The following is an 18,507-nucleotide window of genomic DNA, read 5'->3' as shown; positions in this document are numbered from 1 at the left end:
TAGTTGTAGAGGGCCTCAGTAAGCAGCTGGGGCTGGCCTCAAACCTGCAGTCCTCTTGCCTCTGCCTCCCGAATCACTGGGATTGCAGGCGTGTGCCACTGTGCCTGGCTGGTGGGAGCTGTTTCATGAGGTGTCTAGTAAGAAGCCGGGTGGGTGGCGCACGCTTGTAACCTCAGCATTTGGGAGACTGAGACGAGAGGATTGCAGTTGACAGAAAGAAACCTGGGTGGATTTCTTTCCACGAGGTGGAGCCTGAGTCGGGTCAGAGGTAGGGAAAGCGGGGAATGTGGCGATGGCGCCCAGAGCGTGGGAGCCCCGTGCGCCTGGCCGCTGTTCAGCTCTCCCCCTCTCCTGTCTAGATACCTGCTGCTGGTTCTGATGGACGCTGAAAGAGCCTGGAGCTATGCCATGCAGCTCAAACAGGAAGCCAACACCGAGCCCCGGAAACGCTTTCACTTGCTGTCGCGCCTGCGCAAGGCCGTGAAGCATGCGGAGGAGCTGGAGCGCCTGTGTGAGAGCAGTCGAGTGGACGCCAAGACCAAGCTGGAGGCGCAGGTGACTGTCTTAACAGCCAGCTTTGTGCTGCAGATTGAGACGTGACTTAAAAAGCTATCAAACAGAACAGAGTTTCTTACAGTGTAAGTAGATAGGAGAGGAAGAAAACTTTCTGAATTTTACCTGTGCCACCACACCGGACTTACTTCGCCTTTTAAAACCATGTTCAGCCAGGCATGGTGGCGCACCCCTGTAATCCCAGTACTTGGGAGGCTGAGACAGGAGCATCCCAGGTTGGAGGACAGCCTCAGCAAGTAGTGAGACTGTTTCACAGTAAAAATAAAATAGGGCTGGGGGGTATAGCTCGGAAGTAGAATGCCCCTGGGTTCCATCCCCAGCACCACACACACACACACACACACACACACACACACACACACACCACACACAGAGTTGAATACAAAGTGTGATAGAGCACGCTTGTAATCCCAGTACTTGAGAGGCTGAGACAGGAGGATTGAAGGTTCAGAGCCAGCCTCGGCAACTTTGTGTGGCTCTCAGCAATGTGTGAGACTCTATTTCCAAATAAAAAATAAAATCAGGCTGGGGTTTAGCTCGAAGGTAGAATGTCTCTGGGTTCAATACCAAGTATGAAAAAAGAAAAGTTGAATATAGCTAGGCCACATTCAGCAGTCAGGTGGTGTATACCTATAATCCCAGATTTTCAGGAGGCAGAGACAGGAGGATAGCAAGCTTGAGCAATTTATCTGCCCCAGAAATTTAGTAAGACCATGTCTCAAATTTTCCAAACAAGCCGGGCGTGGTGGCGCACGCTTGTAATCCCAGCATTTGGGAGACTGAGATGAGAGGATCGCGGTTCACAGCCAGCCTCAGCTACTCAGTGAGGCCCTGGGTTCCATCCCCAGTACTGCAAAAAAGAAAAAAAAAAAATCTTTATTTTGAAACAGGGTCTCACTGAGTTGCAAAGGGCCTCACTAAGTAGTTGAGGCTGTTTGCGAACCACGATCCTCCTGTCTCGGCCTCCCAAAAGCTGGGATAATAAGCGTGCACTACCACGCCTGGCTTATTCTTTATTTTGAAACTGGATCTCTGAGTTGCTGAGGCTGGACTTGAACCTGTGTTAGTCTTGTCTCCACCTTTCAAGTACTAGGTTTCAGTCATGAGCCATTGTTTCTGGCTGGGGATTTTTCTTTCAAAACTAACACGAATGTCTCCATGCTCTTGATAGCACTGTTAGGACCGGAGCGCCAGTTCTTTGGCTTTAAAGCAGTTCTTCTTTCTCCACTCTTCTATAGGCTTACACAGCTTATCTCTCGGGAATGCTGCGCTTTGAACACCAGGAATGGAAAGCCGCTATTGAGGCTTTTAATAAATGCAAGTAAGTCCTCTGGTCCGAAGGCTGCGGCCAGCTTTACGGATAGACAGTCATTTTCAGACTCAAGACCATCTAATAGCTTTTTTCTTTACAATCAGGGCAGTTTCCCCCCATATTAATGTGGGTTCCTCTCTTATTCCCGGAGCATGGCGGTTCAGGTTGTTGGTGGAACAACCAAAGGGCTGTGTTTGGTGTGAGCTATGCATCCATGAGTTTATTTTCCTAAAATAGGCTGCTGTAAAACCTGACTTCTTTTTACTTGCAGAACTATCTACGAGAAGCTCGCCAGTGCTTTCACGGAGGAGCAAGCTGTGCTGTATAACCAGCGCGTGGAAGAGATCTCGCCCAACATCCGCTACTGCGCTTACAACATCGGTGAGCAGGAGCACAGACAGCGCACCTGGCATTGCCAGGCGGCTGGCTGGGCGTTCGTCTAGAGTATTTAGCTTTCTTCCCTGCACCACCCTTGGCCTGAGTGTCGACTGATGTCAAGGTAGAGCGTCGACGTGATCCCCGCTCAGCATCGTAGAGGCAGTCCTTTGCCCTGCTTCCATCCTGCCATCTCCAGTACTCCCCTAGCAGTCAGAGTCTGCAGCCAAGGTCATTTTTTATTTTTCTAGAGTAGTTTTAGGTTCATAGCAAAGTTGAGAGGAAGTTACAGAGATTTTCTCTTTGCTCCTGGCCCCACACAGGCAGAGTCTCCCCGGCATCAGCACCTCAGAGAGGCACGCTGGTTACACTTCATGACCCTACCTCGACGCCTCCTAACTTCTCACAACCTGTAGCTTACTTCAGGGTTCACCCTTTTTTTTTTTTTTTTTTTTTTTTTTTTTTTTTTTTTTGGTGGTACTAGGGATGGAACCCAGGGGCATTCTTTCTACTTTCGAGCTCCACCCCAGCCCTATTTTTTATTCTTTATTTTGAAACCGGGTCTCACTGAGTTGCAGAGGGCCTCGCTAAGTAGCTGAGGCTGGCCACGAACCGCGATCCTCCTGTCTCAGCCTCCCGAATGCTGGGATGACAAGCGTGCGCCGCCACGCCTGGCTTTTTAGGGTTTCCTCTTGATACTGTATACTGTGGGTTTGTATGTGATGACATGCAGCTGCCATTACAGTGTTCTCACTGGCTGGCCAGCTTCATTCTTTGTAAAGGACTTGTCTTCAGAGAATAGACTGTGCTGTAGACTCACTGAATGTGCTTGTGGAGGGGAGTCCCAGCTGGAAAGAGCAGTTCTCAAGAAAACAGACAAGCCTAAAGATCACCTCCTCTCTCTGTCTCTGCCTCTCTCAGGTGACCAGTCAGCCATCAATGAACTCATGCAGATGAGATTGAGGTCTGGGGGCACTGAGGGTCTGCTGGCTGAAAAACTGGAGGTAATTGAGCATGTGCTTTTTTGTGAAAAACTTTGGTTTGGAAAAAGTTCAGAAGAAGTAAATCATAATTCCATCCCCAAAGGAAATTTGCCACTAATATATGCATGTTTATATCTATTTTTAACAAAAAAACTGCTTGACTTACTGCTTTAAGTATCTAAGTGTATGTGCACGCACGCGTTACTGGGGATTGAATCCAGGGGCATTCTCCCTCTAAGCTATATCCTCAGCCCTGTTTTTATTTTTATTTTGAAGCAGGGTCTCACTAAGTTGCTGAGACCCTTGCTAAGTCACTGAGGCTAGCCCTGAACCATCTTAGCCTTGCAGGCAGGTATTAAGATTATAGGCATGAACCACCATGCCCTGCTGAATTTTTCTCTCTCTTTTTTTTTTTTTTTTTTTTTTTTGGTGGTACTAGGGATTGAATCCAGGGATATTTTACCCCTGAACTACACTCCAGCACTTTGTTGTGTGGGGGGGTACTGGGGTTGGAACCCAGAGGCATTCTATCTCCGAGTGACACCCCCAGCCCTATTTTTTTATACTTTACTTTGAAACACGGTCTCACTGAGTTGCAAAGGCCTCACTAAGTAGCTGAGGCTGGCTGTGAACCCGGATCCTCTGATCTTAGACTCTCAAATGCTGGGATTACAAGCTTGCTGCCACCATGCTCAGCTTTTTGTTTTTTATTTTGAAACAGGGTTTTACTAAGTTACTAAGGGCTCGAAAAGTTTCTGAGACTGGTATCAAACCTGTGATCATCCTGTCTCAGCCTCCCAAGTACTGGGGTTACAGGCATATGCCACCGTGTCCAGCTTAATAGTAGACTTTTTAAACCTTATTACATTCATTTTCTTTTCTTTTTTTTTTTTTTTTTTTGGTGGTACTGGGGTTCCTGGAAGCCCTTCTATCTCCGGGCTACACTCCCAGACCTATTTTTACATTTTTATTTGGAAACAGGGTCTCCTAAGCCAGCGCACGCGGCTGGCTTCGAACCTGCGCGATCCTCCTGTCTCTGCCTCCCAAGCATGGGGATTACAAGCGTGTGCCACCACGCCCAGCCTTACATTCATTTTTTATGCAAGTAATATAGATTCATAGAAAAAGTAAGAACTGTACAATATTTAGGAAACAGTATTTGACTTTCCGTAAACTAAGATATGTGCCATCAAGGGAGAATTTAAAACAAATAGAGATTTTGTATGATCTATAAGGAGTATAATACGTGGGTTTTATTTTTTTATTTTTTGGTGGTACTGAGGTTCCTGGAAGCCTTTCCTCCTCCAGGCTACACTCCCAGACCTATTTTATATTTTTGAAACAGGGTCTCTTATGCCAGCGCCACTGGCTTCGAACCTGCGCGATCCTCCTGTCTCCGCCTCCCAAGCGCGGGGATTACAAGCGTGCGCCACCACGCCCGGCCTAATACGTTGGTTTTAGAAAGAGACAAATAATATCTTCTGTTTTCACCTGCCACTTATATCCATAGTCAAAACTTTTACCTCTGTCCTGGGGATTGAGTCCAGAAGCAACTTACCGCTGAGCTATATTTCAGCCCCTTTCTTTTTTATTTTGAGACAAGGTTTCCCTAATTTGCCCAGACTGCTCTCAAACTTGTGACCCTCTTGCCTGGACTTCCTGAGTCAAACAGCTCTTGGCTTTTGATGGCTGCTTTCCAGGCGTTGATCACGCAGACCCGGGCCAAGCAGGCAGCCACCATGAGTGAGGTGGAGTGGAGAGGGCGGACGGTGCCCGTGAAGATCGACAAAGTGAGGATCTTTCTACTGGGGTTGGCGGATAACGAAGCAGCCATTGCCCAGGTAAGGCGGCCGTGCTCCCCTTGTGCTTTTTTCTGTGCGCGTCTGGAGGCTGTCCCTGGGTCTTCTGCGTGTCTGGAGGTTGTCCCTGGGTCTTCTGCGCGTCTGGAGGTTGTCCCTGAGTCTTCTGCGCGTCTGGAGGTTGTCCCTGAGTCTTCTGCGCGTCTGGAGCTTGTCCCTGAGTCTTCTGCGCGCGTCTGGAGGTTGTCCCCGAGTCTTCTGTGCGCGTCTGGAGGCTGTCCCTGAGTCTTCTGCGCGTCTGGAGGTTGTCCCTGAGTCTTCTGCGCGTCTGGAGCTTGTCCCTGAGTCTTCTGCGCGTCTGGAGGTTGTCCCCGAGTCTTCTGCGCGCGTCTGGAGGCTGTCCCTGAGTCTTCTGCGCGTCTGGAGGTTGTCCCTGAGTCTTCTGCGCGTCTGGAGGTTGTCCCTGAGTCTTCTGCGCGTCTGGAGCTTGTCCCTGAGTCTTCTGCGCGTCTGGAGGTTGTCCCCGAGTCTTCTGCGCGTCTGGAGCTTGTCCCCGAGTCTTCTGCGCGTCTGGAGCTTGTCCCTGAGTCTTCTGCGCGCGTCTGGAGCTTGTCCCTGAGTCTTCTGCGCGCGTCTGGAGGTTGTCCCCGAGTCTTCTGCGCGCGTCTGGAGCTTGTCCCTGAGTCTTCTGCGCGTCTGGAGCTTGTCCCTGAGTCTTCTGCGCGCGTCTGGAGGTTGTCCCCGAGTCTTCTGCGCGTCTGGAGGTTGTCCCCGAGTCTTCTGCGCGTCTGGAGGTTGTCCCCGAGTCTTCTGCGCGCGTCTGGAGGTTGTCCCCGGGTCTTCTGCGCATCTGGAGGTTGTCCCTGAGTCTTCTGCGCGTCTGGAGGTTGTCCCTGAGTCTTCTACGCGTCTGGAGGTTGTCCCTGAGTCTTCTGCGCGTCTGGAGGTTGTCCCTGGGTCTTCTGCGCGTCTGGAGGTTGTCCCTGGGTCTTCTGCGCGTCTGGAGGTTGTCCCTGGGTCTTCTGCGCGTCTGGAGGTTGTCCCTGGGTCTTCTGTGCGCGTCTGGAGGTTGTCCCTGGGTCTTCTGCGCGTCTGGAGGTTGTCCCTGAGTCTTCTGTGCGCGTCTGGAGGTTGTCCCTGGGTCTTCTGCGCGTCTGGAGGTTGTCCCTGAGTCTTCTGCGCGTCTGGAGCTTGTCCCTGAGAGCTGATGATGTGCTTTTTGGTGCTCATTTCTCACAAAGCAAAAATTTACCTTCATGCTGCTGGGGGTCGGGGTGTTGCCTCTTAATAAAATTATTCAAAAACAAAATTAGTAAGGGAGTTTTCTTTAGAGAGCAAAGGAGTGGCCAGTGGCATTAATCAACGTAAAAATGGGAGCAGTAGGAGGCTGCTTGAAGAAAGGGGCACACTCAGCCTCAGCAAATTAGTGAAACCCTGTTTAAAAAGTAAAAAAATAGCTGGGCATGGTGGCACACGCTTGTAATCCCAGCATTCAGGAGGCTGAGACCGGAGGATCACAGTTCATGGACAACCTCAGCTACTTAGTGAGGCCCTCTGCAACTTAGTGAGACTCTATTTCAAAATAAAGAATAAAAAACAGGGCAGCGGGTGAAGCTCGGAGGTCAAATGCCCCTGGGTTCCATCCCCAAACCCGCAAAAAAAAAAAGGTAAGAAATAAGCCAGGCAGGGTGGCCTGTAATCTCAGTGCTTAGGAGGCTGAGACAGAAGGATCACAGGTTTGAGGACGGCCTCAGCAAGTGGTGAGACCCTGTTGTTTTTTCTTTGTGGTACTGGGGCTGGAACCCAGGGGCTTTTCTACCTCCAGGCTATGTTCCCAGACCTATTTTATGCTTTGTTTGGAAACAGAGTCTCCCTAAATTGCTGAGAGCCAGTGCGGGGATTACAAGCGTGCGCCACCACACTTGGCTGTGAGACCCTGTTTTAAAAATGAAAACAAAAATAGGACCGGGCAGCTGGGCGTAGTGACGCGCTTGTAGTCACAGCATTTGGGGGCTGAGACCGGAGGATCACGGTTCATGGACAGCCTGAGCTACTTAGTGAGGCCCTCACAACTCAGTGAGACACTGTTTCAAAATAAAGAATAAGAAATAGGGCTAGAGGTGTAGCTCAGAGATAGAATGCCCCTGTGTTCCATCCCCAGTACCATAAAAATAAATAAATTACAATCGGTCTTGGCATGTAGCTCAGGTAGAATGCCCCTGGGTTCCAGCCCCAGTATCATCAAAAAAGAAGGAAGGAAGGAAGGAAGGAAGGAAGGAAGGAAGGAAGGAAAGAAGGCAGGCAGGCAGGCAGACACTGGGCCCAGCAGGTGGTGCCGCGAGGCAGCTGGCCAGTCCCTGACTTCTCTCTGACCTGTGGGCCTCGCTCTCCAGCCCCAAGTGCTCACCATTTCTGGTCCTATTCAGGAAAGACTGGTTAAACCAGAATATCTTCTTTTTGTGTGGCATCCATGTGATGTTTATGCAGGGCTGAACTCGAAGCTGCTTAACTGACATAATTGCCTGTTGGTGGCTGTGAACAGCCGGATGCGTCCCCACAGAGAGGAGAGCTGGTGGTCCTGCTGGGAGCGAAGCCCATGAGGGGCACATTCCCGAGCTCCTCTCCATGCGGGCGAGAGCAGCGTTAAAGACAGCAGCTGCCGGCTGGCGTGTCCAGGGACCAGGGCAATTCCAAGGTTTCCTGATGATCCGTTGTACCTCAGTTGATTTGTGGACAAGGCACGCAAACTGCCTTGTGAATCGTGGTGATGAGTTTGTATTGTCGGTACTTTTCAACCACTTGTCCTCCAGTGGCTCTGTTGGGCACGGGCAGCAGTCCGCAGTTGAGTTTATGCTGCATATTACCTTCTTTGTTTTTTGGTTTTGGTATTTGGTATTTGGTAGTGGGGATTAAACCCAGTGGCATTCTGAACTAAACCCCCAGCCCACTATTTTATTTTTTATTTTGAGATAGTCTCACTAAATTGCTGAGGCTGGCTTCAAACCTGCGGTCCTCCCAGCTCAGCCTCCCAAGTCCTGGGACTGTAGATGTGCACTACCACGCCCAGCCTACCTCTCATTTTCCTTTTATTTGTTTAAAGGACAAAATATTAGAATCGTACCAGAAAGCTATTTTGTTCTTAAACTAAAAGACTGAGGAACCGTTTGTCCCTTTGGTAGTAAGAATTGAACTGAGCAACATCCCCAGCCTTTTTTATTTATTTATTTAGTTTTTTACTTAAAGACAGGGTCGTTTCTTGCTTCAGCAGCACATGTACTAAAAAAAAAAAGACAGGGTCTCAGTAAGTTGTCCAGGCCAGTGTTGAACTTCTTTTCCTGCTCTCTCAGCCTCTCAAGTACTGGGATGCCAGGCATGCACCACCATGCCCAGCTCCTTATTTTTTATTTTGAAACGGTCTCACCAAGTTGTGGAAGGCCTCACAGGGAGGGAGGGAGGGGCACACTGACCCAGCAGGTGGTGCAGCCAGGCAGCTGGCGAGTCCCTGACTTCTCTCTGACCTGTCGCCCTCGCTGTCTGGCCGTGAACCTGTGACCTTTCTGTCTCAGCCTCTCCAGTACTGGGATGACAAGTGCGCCACCAGGCCTTGCCGTGATCTTCTTGCTTTAGTCTCCTCAGTAACTCAGATTACAGGCGTGTGCCACCACAGCCAGCTCTATTTTCCCTTATTTGCGTGAGGTTTATTTTTGAAAAGAAATTTATTATTAATTTGTTGGAAATTGTTTAATTTATTGGTATCAAGCTTATAATATAACATTACCTTATTAGTGATTTTAGTATTGAGTTTTTCTATTAGGTATACAGTGCTAGTTAAAGTGTATATAATTGTCGCTGGCTTTCAAAGATTTTACAAATGCTTTAGAGTCACTTCTGAGTATTAGAGACCATTACTGTGGCAAATAGAAAAGATGTAGGTCAAATGGTATGTGTAGTAACCCCAGGGTTTTCTGGTAAGGTTGTATTTTTATTTGTTTGTTTATTTATTTATTTATTTATTTATTTGGTGGTACTGGGATTCCTGGAAACCCTTCTGACTCTGGGCTACACTCCCAGACTTATTTTATACTTTTTTAAAATTTGAAATAGGGTCTCTTAAGCCAGCGAGTCTGGCTTCGAACTTGCGCGATCCTCCTGTCTCCGCCTCCCAAGCAAGGGATTATAAGCGTGCGCCACCACGCCCGGCTCTGGTAAGGTTTTAACATTAAAAATAGTTAAATTTGTTGGGCGTGGTCGTGCAGGCTTGTGATTCCAGCATTTGGGAGGCTAAAACAGGAGGACCACGGGTTCACGGACAACCTCAGGTACTTAGCCAGGCCCTTTGCAATTTAATGACTCTGTTTCAAAATTAAAAGAGACTAGCTGGGCATGGGGGTGCACGCTTGTGATCCCAGCATTCCTTAGGCTGAGCCCCAAGGATCACGGTTCGCGGACAGCCTCAGCTACTTAGTGAGGCCCTCTGCAACTTAGTGAGACCCTGTTTCAAAATAAAGAATTAAAATAGGCCAGGGGGTGTAGCTTGGAGGTTCAGTGCCCCTGGGTTCTATCCCCAGGCCCACAAAATAAATAAATAAAGAAATTAAAAAATAGGGCTGGGGGTGTAGCTTGGAGGTACAATGCCCCTGGGTTCCATCCTCAGTACCGCAAAAAAAAAAAAAAAGTTAAATTTCTAGCTGGACATACATGTAATCCCAGTACTTGGGAGGCTGAGACAAGAGGCTGGCATATTTAATGCCAGTGTGTGGTAACTTAGCAAGACCCTTTTTTCTTTTTTTTTCTTCTTTTTTTTTTTGGTACTGGGGATGGAATCAGAGGCTTTCTACTTCCGGCTATGCTCCCAGACCTATTTTATATTTTATTTGGAAACGGTCTCACTAAGTTGCTGAGAGCCTCACTAAGTAGCTGAGGCTGGCTTCGAACCTGTGCGATCCTCCTGTCTCAGCCTCCCAAGCGCGGGGATTACAAGCGTGCGCCACCACGCTCAGCTCTAGCAAGACCCTATTTAAAAACAGAAAAAAGACTTAAATAGGGCTGGGGTGATGCTCATAGGTAGAATGCCACTGGGTTCAGTCCACACACAACAAGCACCACCAGAAATTAAATAGCTAATGTCTTATGTCACATATATGCCAACTCAAGCCAGTTCATAAAATAATTTAAGCACAGTGTTAAAGTCTTAAGCCTTGGGTGTCTTACGTCGTTGCTGATCAAATGTCTGTTGAATGGTCCGTGGATTACTAAATGTGGGAAAGTGCCCTTTGGCTACTTGAAGGTTAATCTGAAGGGAGCCATGTAGCCCTTGTCTCTGTCAGACTGTGTGGCTGGGTATAAGGTGGCACCTGGCCAGGCCTCCGTGTTGTGTGGAGTCTTTGTCCTGGGAACCAGGAGCTCTCTAGGCTTAGAAACAGGCTGTTTATCCTAGCTGCTCGTGCTGTCTGCCATCCTCCAGGCACTGGAGTGTAAGAGTGTGATACTCCTAGTTTATTACTCGCTTCCACAGCGTTTGGGGGAGTTTTTTTTTGTTACCAGGGGTTGAGCCCAGGGATGTTCTACCTCAGAGCTGCACCCTCAGCCCTATTTATTTTATTTTATTTTATTATTTTATTATTTTATTTCACAGTACTGGGGATGGGACCCAGGGGCATTCTACCTTCGAGCTGTACTCCCAGCTGTATTTTTTTATTTTTTTTAAACTGGGTCTCACTGAGTTCAAAGGGCCTCACTAAGTAGCTGAGGCAGTCCACGAACCAAGATCACTCTGTCTCAACCTCCCAACTGCTGAGATTACAAGCGTGTGTCACTATGCCTGGCTCCGTTTTATTTTTTATTTGGAAATAGGGTCTCGCAAAGTTGCTGAAAGCCTCGCTGAATTGCTGAGGCTGGCTACGAATCTGCAATCCACTTGTCTCAGTCTCCCAAATACGGGGATTAAAGGCATGTGCCACAGTTCCTAGTAATTTATAGAGCATTTGTGACATTTATGGAAAAGCATACAAGGAGCCGGCATGGTGGTGCACGCTTGTAATCCCAGCGCTTGGGAGGCTGAGACAGGAGGATCGCAGTTCGCAGCCAGCCTCAGGTACTTAGTGAGGCCCTCCGCAACCTAGTGAGACCCTGTTTCAAAATAAAAATACAAAATATGGCAGAGGGTGTGACTCAGAGGTCAAATGCCCCTGCATTCCAGACCCACACATACAAAAAAGAAAAGCATAGAAGGGCCAGGCGTGGTGGCATACATTGCAATCCCAGCACTTGGGAGCTGAAACAGGAGGATCGTGGTTCACGGATAGCCTTAACTACCTAGTGAGGCCCTCTGCAACGTATTGAGACCCTGTTTCAAAATAAAGAATAAAAAATGGGTCTAGGGGTATAGCTCGGAGGTAGAATGTTCCTGGTGTTCCATCCCCAGTACCACAAAAAAAAAAAAAAAAAAAAAACACAGAAGGAAGAAATAATCCAAGAAGGTAAATTATTAGACTGAAATAACTTAAACAGAGAGCTAACCAGCTGCCAAAATCTAGTTTCAAAATCTGTAGTTTCAGCTGGACATGGTGGCCCGTACCAGTAATCCTAGTACTTGGGAGGCTGAGATAGGAGTATTGCAGGTTGGAGGGCAGCCTCAGCAAGTAGTGAGACTCTCATCAACCTAGTGCGACCTTGTTTCAAATAAAAAATAAAATCGAAGTCAAGCATGGTGGCTCACGCTTGTAATCCCAGCATTTGGGAGACTGAGACTGGATGATCGTGGTTCGCAGACAGCCTCAGCTACCTAGTGAGACCTTTCGCAACTCTGTGAGACCCTGTTTCAAAATAAAGAATAAAAAAATAGGGCAGGGGGTGTAGCTCGGAGGTTGAATGCCCTTGGGTTCCATCCCCAGACCTGCAAAGATAAATAAATAAATAAATAAATAAATAAATAAATAAATAAATAAAATCGGGCGGGGGGTGAGCTTAGAGGTAGAATACCCCCCTGGGTTCAGTCCCCACCACCACCAAAAACAAAACCAAAAACAAACCTCAGTCTCTTCAGTCGAGCCTTAAGCTTCCGTCCCTAGTGCCGTCTTGCTTTATACTTTACTTCTGTCTGGCTCTGATGCTTGGTTACGCTTGCGCAGTCACCAGTGGCTGCATCGCGAAGGGCATGGCGGTCCATGTAGGAGGAGCGCAGGTTTGAGACGGTGTGCAGTAACAGTGAGGTTCTGTTTCAGAATAAAATTGGGCTGGGGGTGTAGCTCAGAGCTGGATGCCCCTGGGTTCCATCGCCAGTAGGAAAGGAATGGAGGGAGGGAGGGAGGGAGGGAGGGAAAAGAAACTGTTCTCAAGAGGTTTGTCTCCCTTACCAGATTCTTGTTGTTGTTTTTTTCTTTGACTCCCCTGGGCTGGCTGAGGCTTGGTTCCTGTCCACACAGTTCTCCTCTGGGTGCGGTAGAGAATGTGGCTAGACTTGTTGTATATGTTTCTTAGTCACACCTCCATCTTCCAGCAACTTTTTTTTTTTTTTTTTTTTTTTTGGCACTAGGGCTAGAACCCAGGGGCATTCTACCTCCGTGCTACACCCGCAGCCCTATTTTTTTAAATTCTTTATTTTGAAACCGGGTCTCACTGAGTTGCAGAGGGCCTCACTAAATAGCTGAGGCTGTCCGCGAACCGCGGTCCTCCTGTCTCAGCCTCCCAGGTGCTGGGATGACGCGCGCGCCACCACGCCCGGCCCAGCAATGTCTATAGACGAGTGAAAACAGTTTGGAAATCTGTCCCTAGCAGCAGGGCGCACAGGGGCGGCGTTTCCTTCATACCTGTCGGTTTGGCAACGCTGCTCTTCAAGAAAAGAACCTGAGGCCGCAGATAGCAGCACATCCTGCACATTTGGAGGAAGGGATCTAGAATTTAATTGCTGGGACTAATATGAAACACATCACTTCTGGGTTTAAGATTTCTCTGTTGCCGGGCATGGTGGCACACAGCCACAATTCCAGTACTTGGGCAGCTGAGATAGGATTGCGAGTTCAAGGCCAGCCTTAGACACTTAGCAAGACCTGTCTAAAATATAAAAGGGCAGCTGGGCGCGGCGGCGCACACTTACAATCCCCGCGCTTGGGAGGCTGAGACAGGAGGATCGCGCGGGTTCAAAGCCGGCCTCGGCTACTGAGTGAGGCTCTCAGCAACTCAGTGAGACCCTGTTTCCAAAATAAAGTATAAAAAATAGGTCTGGGAGTGTAGCCCGGAGGTAGAAAAGCCCCTGGGTTCCACCCCCAGTACCGTAGAGCGCCTCCGGGTTCAATTTCCAGTACCACACACGCACACACACAAATAAACAAATGAAAAGATTTCTCAGTGATAGGCACATCTGGGGAAAGGGCCCAGCCAGACTCCACATTCTTACGCAGGGACTTCGCCGCTCTGTTGACAGCCCGTCCTTGTCAGTTCCGTGTGAGCTGGGGAAGGCCACTGGGAGGTGAGAGGGAGTCTTGCCCCTGCATGTTGAGAGGTGTGTCTTGTTTAATTGTCCTTTCAGGAGTGATGTTGGCCTCAAGTGTGGCTTCTAGAATAAAATGTGAGCAGCTAAAGATACTAAAGGGTTGCTCCCCAGAGATGCTTTGCCCTGGCGTGGAGAACCGTGGTCCGGCCTGAGCGATGAGCGGGCCCTGAGTCACTGAGCCGCATGGGTGTCAGAAGGAAAACACATGAAATTAAGGCTCCCCTGCAGACGCCGCGGGAGGGGGCGCGGAGTCGGCGGCTCTTCAGCGTGTCTGTCCTTTGGTTTTCCTTATTCTGTGGTCCTGAGGATTGAATCCTGGCTTCTCTGCCACTCGGCGATACCCCTAGCACCATTGAGTTTTGCTTTTGAGACAGGGTCTCACTAAGTTGCCCAGGCTGGCCTTCAAACATGTGACCCTCTTGCTGCGGCCCCCTGCGTAGCTGGGATTATAAGCGTGCGCCACCGAGCCCAGCTGAAGTTTGTTCTTTTCTTTCTTTCTCTTTTGAACCACTCTACTTCTAAGCTATACCCTCAGCTTGTTTGCTTGCTTGCTTTAATTTTTTTTACATTGAAACAGGGTCTTGCTGAGTTGCTGAGGCTGTCCTTGAACCCAGGATCCTCCTGTCTCGGCCTCCCAAGTACTGGGGTTGCCAGTGTACACCATGCACCGACTGGTCTTTTCTTCTGTGTCTTCTGCCTGCGCCACTCTGCGCCACCCATCTGCCAAGGGTGTCGACAAACTTGTTGGGCGGCGTGGCATTCACACTGGTGCCGAGGGTCACCCCTCCTGCTGATACTGTGGCTCTGGCACTTGAGCGGTTGGTTTCTTAAACGCTGCCAAGGGAATTCACACATCTATTGCAGTCAAGTGTTTACACAGTTGCACCATTCCACAGGAACTGTACCTTGAAAAATTTGGCCAGTAAGTTTGATTAAATGATAATATTTTGCCAACTTGAAGTGCTTAACAGTGTTCTACCCAGTGTTTTTCTCCAGAGCTGCACCATCCAGTACAACAGCCACTTGATATTTACTCCTTTTTTTCTTCCAATACTGGGGATCGAACCACGAAGCATTCTACCTCTGAGCTATATCCCAGACCTACTGTTTATTCTTTATTATTATTATTATTATTATTATTATTATTATTATTATTATTACTACTACTTTGGTGGTACCGGGGTTCCTGGAAATGCTTCTGCCTCCTGGCTATGTTCCCAGACACCTATTTTTTTATATTTTTATTTGGAAACAGGTCTCTTAAGCCAGCGAGGCTGGCTTTGAACCTATGCGATCCTCCTGTCTCCACCTCCCAAGCGCGGGGTATTCTTTATTTTGAAACAGGGTCTCACTAAGTTGCAGAGGGCCTAAGTAGCTGAGGCTGGCTGCGAACCTGCGATCCTCCTGTGTCAGCCTCCCAAATACTGGGATTACAAGCGTGCGCCACCACGCCCCACTAGGTTTTATTTAAATTAATATTAATCACAAGTGCTCAGTACCACACGTGGCTAACGCCCACTGCGTTGAACACTGCCCAGAGAGAGCATTTCTGTCATCGCAGGAGGTTCCGTTGCACAGCGCTGCCCTGGCTGCAGCGAGCCAATGGGGCCATGTTTGCCCTGGAGTTATTTGGAGTTCCAGAGTGTCTGTGGACCTGATTTGTTCCTCACTTGGTGAAGAGCAGGAGAGCCAAGTGACCCCCTAAGGGGAATGGTATGTTTGGTTTAGACTGGGTCATATACAGGCGATCCTTTTTCACCTAGGGAAACTAGGAAAACCCTAAGAGCACTTAAGATAATTTGTTTTTCTTTAAGCTCCTCCCAGCCGTCTCCTAAGGGAGTGGGCAGTGGGCTCAGAGGTCAGCTGAATGTCAAGACATTTTCTCAGATGTTAGTTTCTGTGGAAAGTCAAATACAGTAGTGGAATGTTGATGTTTTAATTTCACGGCGGGTCCGCCAGTAACGCAGGTTCATCTCTGCCTTTGGTCCATTCCCACCTGCTCAGTCAGATTCTTGAGGGTAATAACGTGGTTTGGCAGGTATCCGGTTACTGAGTCACGTTTTCACTTGTCCCAGTGTAGCAGAGGGTGACGCCCAGTACTTGTACAGACTGTCATCTCGTTTTCTGTCAACCTTGACTGCCCTAAAAGTCATTCTCAGATCAGGCCATGTGGAATATTGGAGCGCAGAATGTCTGTGGGGAAGAGAACTACTGGAATACATTTAGGAAAACTTCTGTGGTGTGTGTGTGCTGCTGGGAGTTGAACTCTAAACTACAATTCCAGCCTTCTTATTTTTTTATTTTGAAACAGGGCCTCACTAAGTTGCTGAGGGCCTTGCTACGTTACTGAGAATGGCCCCAAACCTGTAATCTTCCTGTTTTAGCCTTCCAAGTACTGGGATTATAGGTGTGTGCCACCATGCCCGGCTAAAAAATACTTTTTTTTTTTTCGTACTAGGGATGGAACCCAGGGACTTTCTACCTCTGGGCTACACTCCCAGACCTATTTTATTTTTTAAATTTTATTTATTTATTTATTATTTATTTATTTTTGCGGGTCTGGGGATGGAACCCAGAGGCATTTGACCTCCGAGCTACACCCCCTGCCCAATTTTTTATTCTTTATTTTGAAACCGGGTCTCACTGAGGAGTTGCGGAGGGCCTCACTAAGTAGCTGAGGCTATCTGCGAACCGCGATCCTCCGGTCTCAGCCTCCCAAATGCTGGGATTACAAGCATGTGCCACCATGCCCGGCTTATTTTATATTTTATTTAGAAACGGGGTCTCACTAAGTTGCTAAGAACCTCACGAAGTAGCTGAGGCTGGCTTCGAACCTGTGCAATCCTGTCTCAGCCTCCCAAGTTTTGGGATTACAAGCGTGCGCCACCATGCCTGGCTTGAGAAATACTTTTGATTGTATATTAATTAGTAATGTTTGTCACTTGCTTAGACCTAAAAGAAGTTGAGAATTTGCCAATGGGTTACATTTGTGAAGGGTAGTTAGATTGGTATACAGTAGAACTTGACTTTTTTCCTAGAAGGAAAAGGGAAGGAAACTCTGGTATACTGTGCTTCAGAGCGTGGGGCAGTAATTCATTTGTGTGGGTGAGTGCAGTGGGTGGAATCCAGGGGTGCTCTACCCCTGAGCTATGCCCTTGCCTTTTGTATTTTTTATTTTGAAAGAGGGTCGTAGCCAGGCATGGTGGCACATACTTATAATCCCAGTACTCGGGAGGCTGAGACAGAGTCCTGTTTCTGTGTGAATAATGGATAAGACTGTAAGAATAGCCGGGCATCGTGGCACAGGCTTGTAATCCCAGTACTTCGGAAGCTGAGACAGGAGGATCGCAGGTTCGCAGCCAGCCTCAGCAACTTAGTGAGGCCTCTGCAACTCAGTGAGACCCTACTTCAAAATAAAGAATAAGATAGGGCTGGGTGTAGCTTGTAGGTAGTATGACTCTGGGTTCCATCCCCACACAAAAATATAAAAGTAGAAAAGAGTAGGGACAGTTAGCAAGATTAGGGAGGTGAGTGCCTGTGTGGGGTCAGGCAGAGCACCGTCGCATCCTCCCTCATTAGACTCTCTTTTTTCTGCCTTGTTTAGGCTGAAAGTGAAGAAACCAAGGAGCGCCTGTTTGAATCCATGCTCAGCGAGTGTCGCGACGCCATCCAGGCCGTCCGGGAAGAGCTCAAGCCCGATCAGGTAGGACTCGGCCGAGCCTCAGTGCACCGCGTCGCCTCTGGGGTCTTTGGGGTGGGGGTCGGCTGCCAAACGGCAGGGCCTGGGCTGCCATCTTCGGAGCTTCGTCCCGTGGGCTCACGTCTTATCTCTGGGGCTCCCTCTCTCAATAATACTACCACTGTGATCCATTCAGACGTCGAGGCCGGAAGCCTCAGGCCCACTGTCTCTGCCTGGCGCAAGCTCTCCTTCCTGCCCCTGATGCCTCTCGCCTGTTGTTGGTTCCACTTGTGTTTTGTGGTCTGGGTTCATCCCCGTTACCTCCCACATGCTACACAAGGATTCTACCACCCAGCTACACCCCAGTTCCTCATGCATGCGTGCGTGTGCATGCGTGTGCGTGTGTGCGCGTGTGTGGTGTGTGGTTTTGGGTATTGAATCCGAGGGTATTATACCTCTGAGCTGCACCCCCAGCCCTTTTTATTTCTATTTTGAGATAGGGTTTTGCTAATTTTCCCAGGCTGGGCTTGAATTTACTCAGCCTCAGCCTCCCAAGTCACTAGGATTATAAACATGTGCCACTGTGCCTTGTTCAAAATTTTATTATTTTTTTAGTTATGATAAAATGCACTTAATAAAGTTTACCATCTTATAATTAAGTAGCCGGGCGTAGTGGTGCATTCTTATAGTCCCAGCATTTGGGAGGCTGAGACAGGAAGATTGCGGTTCACGGGCAGCCTCAGCTGCTTAATGAGTCCTTCTGCAACTTAGTGAGACCCTGTTTCAAAATAAAGAATAAAGAGCTGGGCGTGGTGGCGCACACTTGTAATCCCAGCATTTGGGGGCTGAGACCAGAGGATCACAGTTCACGGACAGCCTCAGCTACTTAGCAAGGCCCTTTGCAACTCAGTGAGACCCTGTTTCAAAATAAAGAATAAAAAATAGAGCTGGAAATGGAGCTTGGAGGTAGAATACCCCTAGGTTCCATCCTCAGTACTGAAAAAAAAAAAAAAGAATTGTTAAGCGTATAGTGTGGTCGTATTGACTACGTTTATCGTGTTGTGTAAACTGTCACCGCTAGCCATCTGCAGAACTTTTTTTCAGCCTAAAACTGAAAACTGATCATCTCGTTAAATAGCTTTAACTATTGCCTTTGGACAATTTTTAATTTTATTTTTATTTATTTTGTGTGTGTGTGTGTGTGTGTGTGTGGTACTGGGGATGGAACCCAGGGGCATTCTACCTCTGGGCTACACCCCAACCCTATTTTTTTATTATTTTGAAACAGGGTCTCA

The 18,507-nt window shown here is 48.3% G+C and overlaps 1 protein-coding gene across 2 annotated transcripts in view; it reads left to right on the top strand.

The window, feature by feature from the left end:
• Nucleotides 1–18,507, top strand: part of SRP68 (signal recognition particle 68) — a gene marked incomplete at both ends in the record, with an annotated part of 45,681 nt that overhangs the window by 14,310 nt on the left and 12,864 nt on the right. For both annotated transcript variants that reach the window (XM_080714258.1, XM_080714257.1), the window contains 6 exons: nt 360–555; nt 1,812–1,894; nt 2,157–2,266; nt 3,182–3,264; nt 4,944–5,084; nt 17,138–17,236. In XM_080714258.1, the coding sequence (XP_080570384.1) occupies nt 360–555; nt 1,812–1,894; nt 2,157–2,266; nt 3,182–3,264; nt 4,944–5,084; nt 17,138–17,236 (712 nt within the window). The remainder of the gene's footprint in view (nt 1–359; nt 556–1,811; nt 1,895–2,156; nt 2,267–3,181; nt 3,265–4,943; nt 5,085–17,137; nt 17,237–18,507) is intronic.

This window comes from Muscardinus avellanarius, assembly GCF_963383645.1.
Source record: "Muscardinus avellanarius genome assembly, chromosome: 16".
Lineage (NCBI taxonomy): Eukaryota > Metazoa > Chordata > Mammalia > Rodentia > Gliridae > Muscardinus > Muscardinus avellanarius.
This window is presented reverse-complemented; position numbering and strand designations above follow the sequence as displayed.